This window comes from Linepithema humile, chromosome 3, assembly GCF_040581485.1.
Source record: "Linepithema humile isolate Giens D197 chromosome 3, Lhum_UNIL_v1.0, whole genome shotgun sequence".
Classification (NCBI taxonomy): Eukaryota; Metazoa; Arthropoda; class Insecta; order Hymenoptera; family Formicidae; genus Linepithema; species Linepithema humile.
In genome coordinates this window covers 26,673,498-26,693,541 of record NC_090130.1, presented here as the reverse complement: position 1 = coordinate 26,693,541, position 20,044 = coordinate 26,673,498, and the positions used below count along the sequence as shown (strand labels likewise).

General features: G+C 30.5%; 4 protein-coding genes across 6 annotated transcripts; 1 reads left to right on the top strand and 3 right to left on the bottom strand.

The window, feature by feature from the left end:
• Window positions 1–104: 104 nt before the first annotated feature.
• On the bottom strand, window positions 105–3,508 carry LOC105673468 (A disintegrin and metalloproteinase with thrombospondin motifs adt-2-like). The gene is made up of 5 exons (XM_067352297.1): window positions 2,965–3,508; window positions 2,659–2,868; window positions 1,775–2,541; window positions 1,173–1,540; window positions 105–1,114 (listed from the first exon to the last, which is right to left on the bottom strand). The coding sequence occupies exons 1-5, from the start codon at window positions 3,079–3,081 to the stop codon at window positions 522–524; spliced, it is 2,055 nt and encodes a 684-aa protein (XP_067208398.1). The 5' UTR covers window positions 3,082–3,508; the 3' UTR covers window positions 105–521.
• Window positions 3,509–3,682: 174 nt separating this feature from the next.
• On the bottom strand, window positions 3,683–6,930 carry LOC105673466 (A disintegrin and metalloproteinase with thrombospondin motifs adt-2-like). 2 transcript variants are annotated; one of them, XM_012369121.2, is made up of 5 exons: window positions 6,637–6,930; window positions 6,331–6,540; window positions 5,447–6,213; window positions 4,840–5,207; window positions 3,683–4,780 (listed from the first exon to the last, which is right to left on the bottom strand). In XM_012369121.2, exons 1-5 carry the CDS (start codon window positions 6,751–6,753, stop codon window positions 4,188–4,190), a joined length of 2,055 nt encoding a protein of 684 aa, XP_012224544.2. In that variant the 5' UTR covers window positions 6,754–6,930; the 3' UTR covers window positions 3,683–4,187. The 2 variants fall into 2 exon arrangements, with proteins under 2 accessions (XP_012224544.2, XP_067208397.1); XM_067352296.1 differs by having other exon boundaries at window positions 3,686–4,780; window positions 6,621–6,765.
• A 550-nt stretch (window positions 6,931–7,480) lies between these two features.
• Window positions 7,481–10,627, bottom strand: LOC136998917 (A disintegrin and metalloproteinase with thrombospondin motifs adt-2-like). Its single transcript, XM_067352299.1, has 5 exons — window positions 10,280–10,627; window positions 9,970–10,186; window positions 9,092–9,846; window positions 8,487–8,854; window positions 7,481–8,427 (listed from the first exon to the last, which is right to left on the bottom strand). Exons 2-5 carry the CDS (start codon window positions 10,060–10,062, stop codon window positions 7,835–7,837), a joined length of 1,809 nt encoding a protein of 602 aa, XP_067208400.1. The 5' UTR covers window positions 10,063–10,186; window positions 10,280–10,627; the 3' UTR covers window positions 7,481–7,834.
• A 1,844-nt stretch (window positions 10,628–12,471) lies between these two features.
• Rh50 (Rhesus blood group-associated glycoprotein Rh50) lies at window positions 12,472–19,788 on the top strand. Of its 2 annotated transcripts, none has more exons than XM_012369081.2 (11): window positions 12,472–12,754; window positions 14,278–14,413; window positions 15,336–15,398; window positions 15,544–15,730; window positions 16,231–16,381; window positions 17,241–17,388; window positions 17,628–17,846; window positions 18,095–18,177; window positions 18,425–18,568; window positions 18,705–18,873; window positions 19,365–19,788. In XM_012369081.2, the coding sequence occupies exons 2-11, from the start codon at window positions 14,281–14,283 to the stop codon at window positions 19,526–19,528; spliced, it is 1,461 nt and encodes a 486-aa protein (XP_012224504.2). In that variant the 5' UTR covers window positions 12,472–12,754; window positions 14,278–14,280; the 3' UTR covers window positions 19,529–19,788. The 2 variants fall into 2 exon arrangements, with proteins under 2 accessions (XP_012224504.2, XP_012224503.2); XM_012369080.2 differs by lacking the exon at window positions 12,472–12,754 and adding an exon at window positions 13,431–13,620.
• Window positions 19,789–20,044: the final 256 nt, after the last annotated feature.

Sequence of the window (20,044 nt, the reverse complement as noted above, 5' to 3'; positions counted from 1 at the left end):
CAAATCATAAAAATAAGAATACACAAAATTATTGTCCTCACATTAAAAATAGAATAAAAGAAATACGGACACATATACAACGGTACATAATTATTGTGAGTCAAGCTGAAAACATATCGCAATCATAAATTTGTAAAGATACAGCTTTTTATTCTACGAAATCAAAATAAGAAAAAATACAAAAAACGGCTTAAAACGTCAAAAAACAATAGTTATAGTAAAACATTATTTCAGTTTTATAATTACAATATTTATTTCTATGTCAAAAAAAAAATAAGTTCTGCAAGTAGCACGCTCTCGTTTGTCCAGCATAACAAAATAATTTAATTAATTTTTTTATCATAAAACTCAATCAAACTTTATTACATATACTCAATTTTTTCTGAATATATTTTATTAAAAAAGACTAAATTATTTTTGTTCGCAAAAGATTAATGGTTAATGTGAGGTACAAAACAAATTGGAAAACTTCTAAATTGACTTAAGCGCGTTTTGCAGTTCTTGTTTTTCTGGATATTCATTTACACACGTAGATAATGTCTTCCCCAATTTTTTTCCAATGAGTAATTTTCAGGCAGACAGTGATGAAAGCGGCAATAATAATTTTGGTCACCTTCTTTGTGACACCACGTTCCATCGGGAAAATATGGATCAATACCAAAGTTGAGCAATTCTTTGCGAAGCGCGAAATAAGAAGAAAAGTTCTTTTGTGCACAATGAATTGTACAGGCTATCCACGGTTTATCCACTTCATGAGGAGCCTGCCACCCCGGTTTCAATTCCAGTTCAAACATGATACGGCTGAATTCGTCGCATTTGATGGCAGCAAATTCGGCAACCGTCTTGCGTTTTCCACTACATAGTGAAGAAGCATCGCACAAAACCACGTCGTAATATGGTCCAATGCAATTCGCTGTTGTGTCATTCTGATGTTTGCAAAAACGTCGTTTGTCTCGTACGCCTTTGGATCCTTTCAAACAACAGTTCTTTGTACAGGAGTCTTCCTTCCATTCACTCCAGTTATCGTCTTCACAATACTTTAAAATGTATGGCGGTTCGATAACGGGTACGCATTTTCGATCACGACATTCCATGCCGAGTGCGCAATGAGTTCCTAAAAATGAAGTCGATGAATTATAAGCCACAATATCTAGTCGGAATAAAAAACTTACCAGCCAGCGCGGGTCCCGTGAAATAATACGTATTTGTGTAAGGGACTTCACATTGTAAAGTTTCACATATATCATATAACGTGACCACGTTCGCATTTTTGTCGCGCAAATATACTTCACATTGTGTTTTGGCAGTCCATTCTCTTCCGGGTAAATCGTAACGTATAAAACTATCGAATAAATATGCGTCACTAAGGTTTTTGGGTTTTGTATGGTCTCGAAGACATTTTCTTCTTGCCCAGACTTTTTTTATTTCGTTACGACTTCTCTCAGACCATGCTATAGGGATTTCTATTTTATAATACTCTGACATGACGTATTTGTATTTGTTTCCTGGTTTTGAATTTATATCATGTGGCAATCTTAAACTTGAATTAAATAACAAATTAAATCTTTAAAATGTGTTTTGCTTTGTTTTATCTAATTAAAATAAATTTATATTATTTTATTTATTCATAATTAACGTACTTAACAATTAAAAATCAAATTTTTGGGAAAAATTTTTTTAAGTCTTTTTTTATACTGTACGATTAACTAAATTCTAATACAAAATCAAATTTTTACTTAAATTATACAAATAAAACTGGAATATATAAACTTACAGATGACCGATCTCATGAGTAGCAATGAAAGATGATCTTAAACCCAATGATATGATTTCAGATGTAGCACGAAATTCCGCTATTGCGCATGATCCAAATCCATAGCATGCATCTTCGTAAGCTGCTCCTTTTATGTCATACTTTTTTACACGTTTTATAATGGCATGTCCAAATGTCGGCAAAGTTTTTACGTTTTCATACTCAAAAAGATCTATTCCGGTTAGATAAATGCTAAAGTCCCAGTGATGCGAATGTTTGTCCGGAAAATTTTGAATATATGCGTACTTGCAAAATGAATTAAGCAGCTCCAAATAATCTAAATCGACAACTGGCAATTGTGACGGCTGGTTTTCCATAATGTCTAAATGTACCAGTGAAATATCAACAGTGACACCCAAACTGGGATGATGAAACGCAGCTTGGATACGATTTACATGCGCTAATATCATACAGCGTATCTTTTCCTTATCGTTGTCCAGAAGAGGCATGAATGTGCGATATGCTGCTTCGTCAAAAAAAACGGCAAGTTCTATGGTTAACTTTTGTTCCGTATTTTGAACGTCACGTCGTTTTCGTGTTAAATTGTTCAAAAAATACAGATTTGAATCATCTAAATATTGTACTGATGTTTTAATAAGATGAGGTTTGCCAAATGAAAGATTAATCTTTTTTTTAACGGAAAAGTCGTCAATTAAATACGAAGGCGAAAACTCGCTCCGTAAAGGCCGAATTTCCAATGTATCGTTTTCCACAAAAATGAGTCCTTCCTACTTTGAAAAGCATATATTTGTCTTTTACGTGTAACGCTTGTATATAAAGCAAAAAGAAATAAAGATTGAAATTTGAAACAAAACATTTTCCAATCAGTTGTTAATACTACTGACCAATCCATTTTCGTGACAAAAGTTGATGGCAGCAGAACTGACATGATCCTCGTGAATATAGAAGCAAGAATCCAATGCTTTTAACTGCGAAATTTTTTTGATGCCCTTTGCATTATATTTCCATTCTTCAAACGTGGACGATACAATTTTTTCGTTTTTACGCAAATTTAGCTGAATCAATTTTCCGAAAGCTTTAAGAGTTAATGATATCTGCAAATTAAATGGCATTTAAAAAAAACTTGAGAATACTTAAATATCGTTTTTAGCGTTAAGCGAAAAGTGTAATTTACAGTAAAACAAGCGTACCTCCTCAGCGTTTGTCGGGTTCCATGCCGGCAGCAATATTATTTCACTATCTTGCGTGATGTATGCGTTTGTTATATTTAATATAATTATTAATATAAACTCCAATACTAGTAACATGTTCTATTTGCTTTCGATTATAAATATTATAAATATTTGATTATAAATATTTGAATAAATTTTCTTAGATTTCTTTTATGAATTAAATTAATTTTTTAACTTTATTAATTTATATTATTAATTTTCATTATAATATTTTACCATATGTTATAAGTCTCTAACATTTATTACACCTTAGATCATCGCGTATGAAACACGTACTGTAATCTGAGTTTGCAAATATCATGTAACAATGTATTGTATATGTTTTCTATGCTTACATATGTGTGTGTGTATATATTTCTTTTGATTCTGTATCATATGTTTAAAATGTGATACTTGCAATAATGGTGGAATTTAAAAAAATGCAACATTCTATATAGAATGTTTAATATTATACATATGCACTTTATTTATTTCCAAATGTGAGGTTTTTATTCATAAGTGTTTAATTTTTTAAGAATAATTAGAACATTTAGGTGTGCACACTATGTATTTGCGCGTGTTCAAATATTAAACAACATTTAAAGACAAAATACAACTGATTAAAATACAATTCAAAATTTACGATTTATTATATTTATTTCAAAGACTGTTACAAATCATAGAAATAAAAATACACAAAATTATTGTCCTCACAGTAAAGATAGAATAAAAGAAATGCGGACATATATTCAACGGTACATAATTATTGTGAGTCAAGCTGAAAACATATCGCAATCATAAATTTGTAAAGATACAGCTTTTTATTCTACGAATCTATAAAATCAAAATAAGAAAAGAAACAGAAAACGGCTTAGGACGTCAAAAAACAATAGTGATAGTAAAACATTATTTCAGTTTTATAATTACAATATTTATTTTTATGTCATAAAAAAAATAAGTTCCGCAAGTAGCACGCTCTCGTTTGTCCAGTATAACAAAATAATTTAATTAATTTTTTTATCATAAAACTCAATCAAACTCTCTTACATATACTTAATTTTTTCTGAAAATATTTTATTAAAAAAGACTAAATTATTTTTGTCCGCAAAAAATTAATGGTTAATGTGAGGTACAAAACAAATTGGAAAACTTCTAAATTGACTTAAGCATGTTTTGCAATTTCTGTTTTTCTGGATATTCATTTACACACGTAGATAATGTTTCCCCCAATTTTCTACCAATGAGTAGTTTTCAGGCAGACAATGATGAAAGCGGCAATAATAATCCTGGTCACCTTCTTTGTAACACCACGTTCCATCGGGAAAATATGGATCGATACCAAAGTTGAGCAATTCTTTGCGAGGCGTAAAATATGTAAAAAAGTTCTTTCGTGCACAATATATAGTACAGGCTATCCACGGTTTATTTACTGCATGAGATAGCTGCCAACCCCGTTTCAGTTCCAGTTCAGACATGATATCTGTAAATTTGGCGCATTTTGTAACAGCAAATTCGGCAACCGTCTTGCGTTTTCCACTACATAGTGAAGAAGCATCGCACAAAACCACGTCGTAATATGGTCCAATGCAATTTGCTGTTGTGTCATTCTGATGTTTGCAAAAACGTCGTTTTTCTCGTACGCCTTTGGATTTTTCCAAGCAATAGGAGTTTTTACAGGAGTCTTCCTTCCATTCACTCCAGTTGTCATCTTCACAATCCCTGAAATTGTATGGCGGCTCGATAACGGGGACGCATTCTTCGTCGCGACATTCCATGCCGAGTGCGCAATAAGTTCCTAAAAATGAAGTCGTTAAATATAAAACTACAGTATCAAGTAAAAATAACAAAACTTACCAGGCAGCGCGGGTCCCGTGAAATAATACGCATTCGTGTGAGGGACTTCGCATTGTAAAGTTTCACATATATCATGTAACGTGACTACGTTCGCATTCTTGTCGCGTAAATATACTTCACATTGTGCTTTGGCAGTCGCTTCTCTTCCGGGTAAATCGTAACGAATAAAACTATCGAATAAATATGCGTCACTGAGGCTTTTGGGTTTCTTATAGTTTTGAAGACATTCTTTTCTTTCCCAAAGTCCTTTTATTTCGTTACGACTTTTTTCAGACCATGCCATATGGTTTTCATTCTTATAGTATTTATACATGACGTATTTGTATCCGCTTTTTTGTTTTGAATCCGTATCGTGGTCCAATCCTAAACTTGAATTAAATAATAAACCTAAATCTTGAAAATGTGTTTAACTTTGTATTATCTAAATAAAATATTTACATAAATTTTTAAGTTTATTTATGATTAACGTACTTAACAATTAAAAAATCGAATTTTTGGGATAAATTTCTTTAGTTCTTTCCTTTATACTGTACGATTAATTAATTTTTACTAAAAAATCAAATTTTTACTTTAATTATATATATAAAATTAGTATATATAAACTTACAGATGACCGATCTCATGAGTAGCAAGAAAAGATGATCTTAAACCCATTGATATGATTTCAGATGTAGCACGGAATTCCGCTACCGCGCATGATCCAATTCCTTCGCATGCATCTTCGAAGGCTACTCCTTTTACATCATAATTTTTCACACGTTTTATAATGGCATGTCTAAATGTCGGCAAAGTTTTTACATTTTCATACTTATAAAGATCTATTCCGGTTAGATAAATGCTAAAGTCCCAGTGATGCGAATGTTCGTCCGGGTAATTTCGAATATATGCGTAATTGCAAAATGAATGAAGCAGATCCAAATAATCTAAATCGACAACTGGCAATTGTGACGGCTGGTTTTCCATAATGTCTAAATGTACCAGTGAAATATCTATAGTGACACCCAAACTGGGATGATGGAATGCAGCCTGGATACGATTCACATACGCTAATATCATACAGCGTATCTTTTCTTTATCGTTGTCCAGAAGAGGCATGAACGTGCGATATGCTGCTTCGTCGAAAAAAACGGCAAGTTCTATAGTTAATTTTTTTTCCGTATTTTGAACGTTACGTCGTTTTCGTGTTAAATTGTTCAAAAAATACAAATTTGAATCATCTAAATATTGTACTGATGTTTTAATAAGATGAGGTTTGCCAAATGAAAGATTAATTTCTTTTTTGACGGAAGAGTCGTCAATTAAGCACAAAGGCGAAAACTCGCTCCGTAAAGGCCGAATCTCCACAGTATCGTTTTCCACAAAAATGAATCCTTTCTACTTTGAAAAACATATATTTGTTTTTTACGAGTCACACTTGTATATAAAGCAAAGAGAAATAAAGATTGAAATTTGAAGCAAAACATTTTCCAATCAGTTGTTAATACTACTGACCAATCCATTTTCGTGACAAAAGTTGATGGCAGCAGAACTGACATGATCTTCGTGAATATAGAAGCAAGAATCCAATGCTTTTAACTGCGAAATTTTTGTGATACTTTTTGCATTATATTTCCATTTTTCAAACATGGACGATACAAATTTGTCGTTTTTACGTAGATTTAGCTGAATCAATTTTCCGAAAACTTTCAAAGTTAATGGTATCTGCAAATTGAATGGCAATTAAAAAAAACTTGAGAATACTTAAATATCACTTTCAGTGTTAAGCAAGAAGTGAAATTTACAGTAGAACAAGCGTACCTCCTCCGCGTCTGTCGGGTTCCATGCCGGCAGCAATATTATTTCACTATCTTGCGTGATGTATGCGTTTGTTTTATTTAATATAATTATTAATATAAACTCCAATACCAGTAGCATGTTCTATTTGCTTTTGATTATAAATATTATAAAAATTTGATTATAAATATTTGAATGAATTTTTTTAGACTACTTTTATGTATTGAAAATTATTAACTATACCATATGTTATAAGTTTCTAACATTTGTTACACTTTAGATTATCGCGTATGAAACACGTACTGTAATCTGAGTATGTAAATATTATGTGATATTGTATTGTATATGCTCTCTATGCTTACATATGTGTGTGTGTATATTTCTTTCGATTCTGTATCATATGTTTAAAATGTGATACTTGCGATAACAGGTAAATCGTAACGGTGGAATTTAAAAAAATGCAACATTCTATATACAATGTTTGATATTATACATATGCATTTTATTTATTTGCAAATGTCAAGTTTCTATTGATAAGAGTTTAATTTTTTAAGGATAATTAAAACATTCAGTTGTGCGCACTATCTATCTGCGCGTGTTCAAATATAAAACAACATTTAAAAACAAAATACAATTGATTAAAATACAACTCAAAATTTACGATTTATCATAATTATTTTAACGACTGTTACAAATCATAGAAACAAAAATACACAAAATTATTGTTCTCACATTAAAGGTAGAATAAAAGAAATGCGGACACATATACAACGTTATATAATTATTGTGAGTCGAGCTGAAAACATGTCGCAATCATAAATTGGTAAAAATACAGCTTTTTATTCACCGAAATCTATAAAATTTAAATAAGAAGAAAAAGAGAAAACGGCTTAGGACGTCAAAAAACAATAGTGATAGTAAAACATTATTTCAGTTTTATAATTACAATATTTATTTCTAAGTCATACGAAAAAATAAGTTCTGCAAGTAGCACGCTCTCGTTTGTCCAGTATAACAAAATAATTTAATTAATTTTTCTATCATAAAACTCAATCAAACTCTCTTACATATACTTAATTTTTTCTGAATATATTTTATTAAAAAAGACTAAATTATTTTTGTTCGCAAAAGATTAATGGTTAATGTGAGGTACAAAACAAATTGGAAAACTTCTAAATTGACTTAAGCATGTTTTGCAATTTCTGTTTTTCTGAATATTCATTTACACACGTAGATAATGTTTCCCCCAATTTTTTTCCAATGAGTAGTTTTCAGGCAGACAATGATGAAAGCGGCAATAATAATCCTGGTCACCTTCTTTGTAACACCACGTTCCATCGGGAAAATATGGATCGATACCAAAGTTGAGCAATTCCTTGCGAAGCGTAAAATATGTAGAAAAGTTCTTTCGTGCACAATATATAGTACAGGCTATCCACGGTTTATTCACTGCATGAGATAGCTGCCAACCCCGTTTCAGTTCCAGTTCAGACATGATACGGCTGAATTCGTCGCATTTGGTGGCAGCAAATTCGGCAACCGTCTTGCGTTTTCCACTACATAGTGAAGAAGCATCGCACAAAACCACGTCGTAATATGGTCCAATGCAATTTGCTGTTCTGCGATTCTGGTGTTTGCAAAAACGTCGTTTGTCTCGTACGCCTTTGGATTTTTCCAAGCAATAGGAGTTTTTACAGGAGTCTTCCTTCCATTCACTCCAGTTGTCATTTTCACATTCCTTGAAATTGTATGGCGGCTCGATAACGGGGACGCATTTTTCGCCGCGACATTCCATGCCGAATGCGCAATAAGTTCCTAAAAATGAAGTCGTTAAATATAAAACTACAGTATCTAGTGAAAATAAAAAAACATACCAGCCAGCGCGGGTCCCGTGAAATAATACGTATTCGTGTGAGGGACTTCGCATTGTAAAGTTTCACATATATCATGTAACGTGACTACGTTCGCATTCTTGTCGCGTAAATATACTTCACATTGTGCTTTGGCAGTCGCTTCTCTTCCGGGTATACTGTAACGAATAGAACTATCGAATAAATATGCGTCACTGAGATTTTTGGGTTTCTTATAGCTTCGAAAACATTCTTTTCTTTCCCAGAGTTTTTTTATTTCGTTACGACTTCTCTCAGACCATGCTATAAGGATTTCGTTCCTATGATACTCTGACATGACGTATTTGTATTTGCTTCCTGGTTTTAAATCTATATCATGTGTCAATCCTAAACTTAAATTGAATAACAAAATTAAATCTTTAAAAGGTGTTTTACTTTATATTATCTAATTAAAATATTTTCATATATTTTTTAATTTATTTATAATTATCATACTTAACAATTAGAAAATCAAACTTTTGGAAAAATTTCTTTAAGTCTTTACTTTATACTGTACGATTAACTAATTTCTAATACAAAATCAAATTTTACTTAAATTATACAAGTAAAACGAGTATATATAAACTTACAGATGACCGATCTCATGAGTAGCAATGAGAGATGATCTTAAACCCAATGATATGATTTCAGATGTAGCACGAAATTCCGCTATTGCGCATGATCCAATTTTTATGCATGTACCTTCGGCGGCTGCTCCTTTTGTGTCATAATTCTTCACACGTTTTATAAATGTTAACAAAGTTTTTATGTTTTCATACTTAAAAAGATCTATTCCGGTTAGGTAAATGCCAAAGTCCCAGTGATGCAAATCTTTGTCCGAGGAATTTAGAGTTTGTGCGTACTTGCAAAATGAACGAAGCAGATCCAAGTAATCTAAATCGACAACTGGCAATTGTGACGGCTGGTTTTCCATAATGTCTAAATGTACTAGTGAAATATCAATAGTGACACCCAAACTGGGATGATGGAACGCAGCCTGGATACGATTCACATACGCTAATATCATACAGCGTATCTTTTCCTTATCGTTGTCCAGAAGAGGCATGAATGTGCGATATGCTGCTTCGTCGAAAAAAACGGCAAGTTCTATGGTTAATTTTTGTTCTGTATTTCGAACGTCACGTCGTTTTCGTGTTAAATTGTTCAAAAAATACAGATTTGAATCATCAAAATATTGTACCGATGTTTTAATAAGATGAGGTTTGCCAAATGAAAGATTAATTTCTTCTTTAATGCAAAAGTCGTCAATCAAGGACAATGGAGCAAATTCGCTCCGCAAAGGCCGAATCTCAAATGTATTGTTTTCTACAAAAATGAGTCCTTCCTACTTTAAAAAACATGTATTTGGATTTTTACGTGTAATGTTTATATATAAATTAAAGAGAAATAAAGATCGAAATAAACAAGACATTTCTTAAACAGTTGTTTTTTATATCATACTACTGACCAATCCATTTTCGTGACAAAAGTTGATGGCTGCAGAGCTGACGTAATCCTCGTGAAAATAGAAGCAAGAATCCAATGCTTTTAATTGCGACATTTTTTCTGTGATACCTTTTGCATTATCTTTCCATACTTCAAACGCGGGCGATACAATTTGGTCATTTTTACGTAGATTTAGTTGTATTAATTTTCCGAAAACTTTCAATCAAGGTTAATGGTATCTGCAAATTGATTGACAATTAAGAAGAAAACTTGACAATTCTCAAATAACACTTTGAATGTTGAGCAAGAAGTAAAGCACATGACGAACTTACCTCATTGCTGCCTGTGAGGTTCCATGGCATTAATATTATTTCGCTTTTTTGCATGATATATGCGTTTGTTTCATTTAATAAAATTATTAATATGAATTTCAATATAAGAAGCATGTTTTTGTGTTCCGATTTTAAATATTTAAAAATATCTCCTTAAATCACTTATGTATATTAAAAGTTTTTAATTACACCATTCGTTATAAGACTCTTATATTTGTTAAATCTTGTAAGATTGTGTATGAAACACATACTGAGTTTAGGAACACATCTGAGTTTAGGAATATCATGTCATCGTGACATTTTATTGTATATATCTTCTGTGCTTTTATGTGTGTATATATGTGTTTTGCTTTCGGTTCTGTATCATACATTTGACATATGATAGTTGCACATATAATAGAAAATGCGATTTTTGTCCAGAATGTAGAGTAAACAATATTGTTCATAAACTTTTTAATTATTTACAAACGTTAAATTTTATTTGATGATAATTTAATTTTTTTATAGTAACTTGGACATTATATTGGCCGTATTATTTACGCGCGCGCAAATATAAAGTTAATTATAAAGAGAAAATACATTTGATTAAAATGTAATTCAAAATTTTTGTTTTATCTAATTTTCTTTTATTTAATTAAATAATTGTTACAAATCATAAAAATCCAGAAATTAAACATTTTCACGTTGATGATAAAGCAAAAGAAATGTGAACATTTATATAACCTTACGTAATAGTTGTGGGTCATATTAAAAACATATCACAACATATCACAATCATATATAAGTATAGATGAAGTTTTATATTCTGCGAAATCTTCAAAATCTAAATAAAAAAAAGAAGGCGTGGATGGCTCAGAAAATCACAAAGTAATGGTGTTATTATAACATTATTTTTATTAAAGATATAATTATAATATATATTTTTTTGTAATTAAAAATATGTAATTAAAAAAATAAATGGCGCAAGTACATTTACAACATACGCGTTTTTACATTATCGAAATTTTTTGCATGTAATTTTGTTCGATTATTATGTTAAAGTGATCGGCAGGCATAATAAATTTAATAGAAATACATAAATCCATTAATATTAAAACTACTTTTAGCAAAATAATGAGTAAAAATATTGGAAATGTCATAATTTTTGAAATAGCTTTCTGGCTGAAAAATTAATGATGTATCTCTGCATGATTTCAGATATTAAAACGTTGAATCTTGTCATTAATATTAATTAATCTAGAAAAGTAAATAACGACGATATACATATAATCCATATGCATATAACATTGACATATTCAAAATCTTAGAACGAGAAACGCTTGAAAAGTTATTACCTTATTCTGCTAAAACGTTACTGGTAGATAAAACAGAACGTCAATGGAATATTGACGGTAGAACGCGGTGCACATGAAGTGTGTCATAGACATAGGCGTTTCTTATATGGTAAAGATATGAAAATCAATACAAATAAACCGTTAAATTATTTTTTGTCTCTATGGTAAGCTAAGAGAGATCGAACACATGATGGGGATTTGGAGTCATTAAATAATTCCGTGTTAATGTGCTGGCAGCATACTTGACATTTTCGGGAAAAATTATCGAAAATGCATTATAAAACATGCTATAAAACGGCGAAAAGAATCGCAGATCAATTTTTAATAGTTCGATTTAACAGAGTGGATTCGATTTTCAACTTTATATATATTTGAGTCGCAAAACAAATTTTAACAATTCCATGAAGTTATTTAAATTTACAAAATTTTCGAGGTTTAAATTATGTTTCAATTTCTCATCTCGATTTCTAGCACAAAAGTATCTTTGATTACAGTGGTAAAAGTAGAATCTTTGTTCTTTTAAATTATTCCAAGAAAATTGTTGTATGACTTTTTTTAGCAAAGTTATAACAGTTCAAAAATTAACAATTTTTCAGCAGAAGTTTAATGATTTTCTATCTTTGCTGCTAAATGTATATTGCTTTAGACTCAATTTCTTTCCAATTTTAGCATTTGCGTGCATTTTATAAAATATTTTTGTCTATATTACGTAAATACTGTTTGTAAAATATCAGATCGTAACAAATGATGAGTTGTTTGTCTCATGTTCCATGGAGAGTCTAATTATATCGGCACATGTTGACCGTCGATTTCCTCGAGCAAACTAAATCGATTGCATGTCATCTGTATGTCGGCATTGAACTACTGGTTCTCGTCGTGCTGAGTATCGTCTCGCTTGTTTTCGCAAACGAATGTTACGTGACTCTGCTCGTGAAATCATATAATTTTTTTTGTCCAAGCTAAATCTCTAAAGTTCTACATCGATATTTGCAATGTGTAATGCAAGTGTAATGTATATCAAAGAAATATTTACAATTAGTCTTGTATATGTGTAAACAGTATACAAAAATCTACGTATTTAGTGAATTCTGTGCAACATCTTCGTCATTCTTTTTGTTAAAAGTAATTACTTCAAGTAAAGGTAAGTAAATCAAAATAAACTTTTGCATATTTTAAAATAAAAGAGATAAAAAATATATATATTTAAAATTTTGTATCTTGTGTCTTTTTTATGTATCCATTTAAATAAAATTAGGAATAAAAGATTTGCGCAATGTCAGAACAGAAAAAAAATTTTCTCTATTTTTCACTTTACTCTTTATTACGAATCTTTTACTCTTTATTATGAATCTTTTTCTCCACAAACATTAAAAGCAACAACAATAATATTTTTAACATAATGCACAATTATAAACTTTTGAATCTTCTTAATGAATCTCAATAAATTTTGAAAAATGTTCTTTATTAAAAAGAAGTTTCTCAAATTCTTAAAACAATACCCAGGTAGCACATGTTTGTTTCATATGTTTCCTAAATGTATCCAATATTTCTTAACCGTTAAGCATCAATAAGAAACATTTTTGAAACCATAATTTAAAAATCGTTTTTTTTACGTTTTTAAAAAACAGAAAAAAATAAATGTTTTTAATTCAAAATTATGTATACGTATAATCACTACAGAGACTTGTGGCGTTCGGCGTTTTGATACGAAATAGATCAAGTCGTAAGTCATGTCATAACAGCTATGATCCAGTAATGAGATGTTTCCTATCGGGCTCCCGGCTTCCGAGCCCCACAAGCGAAAAGTGCGTACATATGCTGAACGCTTTGCGCAGCATATGTACGCACTTTTCGCTTGTGGGGCTCGGAAGCCGGGAGCCCGATAGGAAACATCTCATTACTGGATCATAGCTGTTATGACATGACTTACGACTTGATCTATTTCGTATCAAAACGCCGAACGCCAAAATTTATACCAAATATCTTCGCACTTCTGCGACAAATAAGGTAAGTTATATATATTGAAATACAATAATGATATTAAGGCTCCAATAAAAATATCAATTAATATTAGGTGAAAAAGGCAAAAAGAGTCGTTGCTAATTATTCATGCAATATATTATACCATATATTATAAAGACGTTTCAACCTATATTAGGCCTTTATCAAGTTTTCTTACAGATGTTTTTAAGACATTTGTGCTACCTGGGTACACATATACATATGTATGAATTATTTTATTAATTCCGTTAAAAAAGTACATTTTTTTGCGGATAAAAAAAAAACTCTTTTTTGATTGTTTCTTAAACGTTTTTTTGTCGAAAAAATAATGTTTTTTGATCGTTCCTTAAACGGTTTTTTGTCGGAAAAATAACGTTTCTCTTAATGTATTTCGGGTTGACATTTTTACCAACGAGAAACGTTTTTTAGAACCATTATGAAACGTTTCAAAGAAACATTTGTGAAACGTTTCTGAAACGAACATGTGCTACTTGGGATATTAAAAAGAAAAAAATTATTTTTTTCCAACACTAATTCTATTTAATATAAAACTTTGATTAAAAATAGAAACTAATAGAGAAAAAAGATAAATTTTATACACAACTAAGTAATAATTTATATATAACAAAATACAACTTGTTCAACAATCTTTCTTTCTTCCAGACAATGTTTTCATCAACTTCCAACAAGCAACAAATGTTGATACTAATGCTGATAGAAATCATCTTAATTGCATTAATGGGGACAATAATGACGTATGGCCCAGAAGCAAATGCTAATTTGTTGAGAAATCAGACTGGTTAGTATATATTACGTAAATACACATTTGTGTACACACACATAAATCTTAATTATACAATAATACATTTTGTGCAATTGAGATTTTAACAATACAATAACAATTCAAAAATATGTATACCAATGTTTACTACAGTTGATCATATTTTATGAAGTGAGGCCAAGATGCACACAGAATTTAACATAGCAGTGTAAACGAAATGAACAGTGTAAGTCGGACATATGGAAATTAGGAACAAACGTAAAGTTCGAAATATCTTGTTTCGCGTAAATAACAAACCTATGAAAAATAACACAATTATAGATCTTGTTTTGCACTTAAAGCATCAGTCGATGTGGAATGGACTTTGCTTTGCGTGACAAATTGAACAATTTAGACTGTATTCGTATCTAACTTTCATGTGTCTGTTTTCTCATGCGACTTACCCTGTGTTCGCAAAGTAGCTCCGTGCCGTTTTGCTTATTTAATTCTTTGTTCTGTCTTTTAATATATACCATTTCAGACATTAATTTTTTATTGTATAATAGTTATATTGTCAAATATTTTCACATTTTCTTAGTTAAAGTTATGTTTGGCAATCAAACGATGATTAGAGATTATGGAAGGAGAGACATTTTTTTAATGTTTAATCAGTGTTTGTAGACTTCGGTTTTCAATTGTCTTTTTGTCTGATTAACGTACGTGCAGTACTTTGCGTGTTATGTCAAGAATTAAATTTAAATATTTAATATTTATTTGATGATATCCTCGTTTATTACTTGTTCTGAAATATTTGTGCTTTATTTTTAGCTACAAAATAAATATAATTAGTTACAAACTAGTTGAGATTATGAATACAAAACAAGAGATATTACTATTTAATTCCGCTAATTAAATTATATACGGTATCTACTGTTGTATCTGATATAAATAAAACTTGCAGGTACCTTTGATAAACTCGGACAAGTCGTAAAAACGAACGACAATTTAATGCAAATTTATCCACGTGAGTAAATCAAATTATTCGATTATACATTCAGAGCAACAATTAAGGGACAAAATATTGGTTAAAAATATAAAGATAACTTTCAAAGCATTGTAAAAATCTTATCTTTCTTTCTTTGTATTTGGATTTGGCTAAAACAACCTAGTGTATCAAGATATCCATGTAATGATCTGGATTGGCTTCGGCTTTTTGATGACGTTTCTTAAACGATATGGCCAAAGTGCTGCGGGCTTAACATTTCTTGTGGCAGCTATTCTCATCCAGGTAGCTCTAATTTGTGACAGTATGTTGCAAATAAAATTAGGCAACAAGGCTTATCTTTCATTAGAAAGGTAAGTGTCTTTATCATAATCTATATTAAAAATTTAAATAGAATAGAATAATAAAAGAATAAATATTTAAATTAGCGACTTTAATCAAATTTTTTGCCCATTTTCACAATTTTTTGGATAAAACATCCAAGTAAAATGTATCTAATAATTAGTTAAAATAGATTTTAAGTGACCTGCAGCATGTAAGAAACTTTTTGGTTTAAGAAATAGCAATTTGTGATAAAAAAAATTATTTTCCATTTGTTTTTTTAGTCCGTATTTTGAATAGAAAACAAAATTCCAGGCTAAATGGAGAAAAGGAAAATCTTGATATAGAGCATGAATATACTAGCATGCTTCAGAATATTGTTAAATAATATTATTTAGATAAAATTTAAGCAAAAATAATTGATTATTAAAATTTAATTTTAATTTTAGAATTTTAATTTTTAATAAATTTATAATTATTGCTTACAATCGTTATCATGATTCTTATTATATCTTATTGTGGATTCTTTCAGCCTTCTTAGTGCCGATGTCGCAGTCGCCGCGCCGCTTATCTCCATGGGAGCAGTTCTGGGTAAAGTGACGTACATGCAATTGATATTCATGGGAATAATAGAGTTGATTATGTTTACTGTCAATCAATACATAGGCGAACAACTGTTTATGGTAAGTCTATTTTTGATTTTAGCAATTTGTAACGATATATAAGAACAGGCAATATTCTGTATTAAAATAGCGTTGCTTATTTTTTCAAAAAAATGATTTGTCTTACAATTACATAAAAATGTATAATAGAGAAAATTATAAATGTTGAGTCGTTTAATATTAGTATGTAAAATATATTTGTTGTTTTTAATAACATGAGAAAAAATTGAACTTTCAGTTAAACTCTAGAAATTTGAACACATACAAATGTAATACATAAGATTTGATCAAAAAATACGCAGACGGCTTGCGCGGCTCAATATCTTTAGAACAGAGATGGGAATTAGTTGAAACTTTTGGCTCGATTTTTCGATTGACGCCCACTGTCCCCTCCTTGCCGCTCGCATTCTAGTAACGAGTCACCAAACGCGCTAACAACGCCCGTAACAAAGGTGCGCGATACTCAGCCTCAGGAACGTCCATATCACAAATGCAACAAGATAATAAATATGAGACAATTATTAACGCGTTATTCAACAATAGTATCTCACAGGTGATGTGGAAATTTATATTTATCTCATATTTATTATCTTGTCGCATTTGTGATATGGACATTCCTGAGGCCAAGTATCGCGCACCTTAGTTATGGGCGTTGTTAGCGCGTTTGGTGACTTGTTATTAGCATGCGAGCAAGGAGGGGGCAGGAGGCGTCAATCAGAAAATCGAGCCAAAAGTTGCAATTAATTCCCATCTCTGCTTTAGAAGAAATGCACACATATTATTCGCATAATAATGCTGCGTCTCGAAAAATTCTCAATTTAGAGATCTTTCGTAATTTAGAACGTAGAGAATAAAGAATAACCATATTCATATTTTATAGGCTGTCGATGCTGGTGACAGTATGTTTGTTCACGTTTTTGGCGCATATTTTGGATTGGCAATTAGCTTCGTAATTGGGGTAAAGGAAAAGCCGAAGGAACATGAGCTTGAGGGATCGTCCTATCAGTCAGATATATTTGCCATGATCGGTACGTGTTAAATCAGTTTTAACTATTAAACTCTCCTTTCTTTCTCTTTTTCTATTCATATCTTTATAGGATAAAGAAATCATCGCTGTATCAAATAATAAATCTTAGTTTGATAAACCAAATACATGATTTAATTCTAACGATTATTTCTTTTTCTTGATTTTTATATAATTTTATCCAATTCTTTAAAAGAAGAGACGCTAAGTTAATATGTTAATAAGATTGACCATTGTTTTTAGGTACTGTGTTTTTATGGCTATTCTGGCCATCATTCAATAGCGCTGGATTAACGGGGGACGATCAACAGCGAGCAATAATTAATACTTTGCTATCGATATCTGCGAGCTGTGTAATTACATTCGCCGTATCTGCGCTGGTCTCTAAAAACAATAGATTCGATATGGTGCATATTCAGAACTCAACTTTGGCTGGTGGCGTAGCCATCGGTACAGCCGCAGGTATGTTGATTAAATAATTTCAATTGATGTTAATCAATTAAATAGTTAACCCGCGTGCTTTTTGCCCGGAAGACTGCAACAGATATATAGAAAATATTATAGATTAATGATTCCGATCGATATATATTTTTGTGTAGGAATAATTATGACACAATACTACTTTTTAATTTATTTAATTAATTTTGGGTTCTATTTTTTTAAATTTAATGTATCTCTTTTTAATTTTGATGTTCTCAATACGCATGCAGGTATGATGTGTCAACCCGTAGGGGCTTTGGTTGTTGGTGTTTTATCTGGCGTGATCAGCGTGCTGGGATATAAATATCTTACGGTGATGATAATAATTATAATTTCAACGATACAATTATTTATTTACAGATATATCCTTTATTTTTTTCTAAAAAATTTATTGTATTCTTGAATTAAAAAGTTTACATTTCTAATTGCTATTTCAATAAATTTGAAAAATACCAGAAATAAGATATGTTTAAAATTAAATAGTAAAAAAACGAGAAAAAACTAAAATTCAAATATATATCTTATTTTTTATATTAATATCTTTTTATATCTTTATCCAGCCTATCATACAGAGATACCTTCATATCCATGATACTTGCGGAGTACATAATTTGCACGGAATGCCGGGAGTGTTAGCTGGACTTTTCGGCGCACTCATGGCAAACTTGGCTACGGAAACTACTTATAATTACTCTCTATACGAAGTATGTAATTCTATTACTACTTATTACTCAAAAATACGGTGTTTTTAAATATTTTATATTGTTTAAAATAAGACACCTAATATGTCCATTTTTCCACCATTTAACACCAAATAAAAGTAATAATATTTATCGACAGATATTTCCGGCACGGGCACCAAGCTCAGAAGTAAAACTTAGTGAAATACGAAACAATTATCCCGGAATATCACCAGGATTAAATAGGACAGCGTATCAACAAGCAGGATATCAATTATTAGCGCTGGTAGTAACCCTTGGAATCTCCATCGTTTCCGGCTTGATAACAGGTATTTTTAATTGATCTTTATTTTGTATAATTTTTCCGTGATCAAATATCAAAATTAAATTGTTCGAATTTTTTTAGACTAATACGATAGATGTAACATAAAGTTGAGCGTGTAAATTCCATTCTCACAGAACAGAATTCATTATATTCGCGCACTCAAACATTTTTTGTTCAGAAAATATGTGGAGCAAATAATAAAGAGACTTTCATTATTATTTAGCACGTATTCGACTCGACGCTACTAAACATAATAATTTAAATTATTCTCAACTATGAATAAGTCACAATTTGTCTATTTGCTGCGCATATCGTGGTGTGAGACGCGATTATGACTTTTAATATTTCTAATAAAATAATAAAATCTGTTATTTTGAAATCCAATTATTTAATTGTATCTTATTAAGAAACAACTTCTATTTCTTTCCTCTACTTTTTTTATAAAAATTTAGTACAGAATTTTATAAAAATTTAGTACTATAATTTAATTTATAGGTTTCCTAATATGTACACGGATGTGTGGCTGGATCGTCGAGGAACAGAAATTCAACGACGAGGTAATTTGGAATTTGGAAGAAGAATTTCAGCGCGAATCATCCGGAAAGAGCTTAAAGGATAATGTTCGTACCAACGATCAAATAACTATGAGCCATATTTAATATACACATTTATTTGAATTGTATGAGTATTCATTATATATCGATTATCTTAATAATAAAAAAGATAAATCGAACTGAAGCGTTAAGTGATCTGACTCACTGTTATAAAGCGCGGCAGCAGAGTTGTCGTCTTGTTGATCTGCGAAGTTTATCTGTAAAGTTAATCTATAAAATACAATAATAAATTCAGATTAGAGAGCTGTGTAAAAAATAATTAATATTTATAAAATAATTACTATAAATAATACGTACATTGAACTTTATATTTGTTTATCCATACATATATTATCCAAAGAATTATTATTTTTAAATAAAAAATATTTAGATATTTAAAACAATACTATGTAGTATACATACAAAATTTCTAATAATTATGAAAATAAAATATTTTAAATACTTTATTGAAAGTCTTTCTAAATCTTTTAAATATCTTATATTTAACGACATTATATTTAACGTCGTTGAATTAATCGAAAATTACTTATAGAAAGTTATGTTACTAATTACAATTTTGAT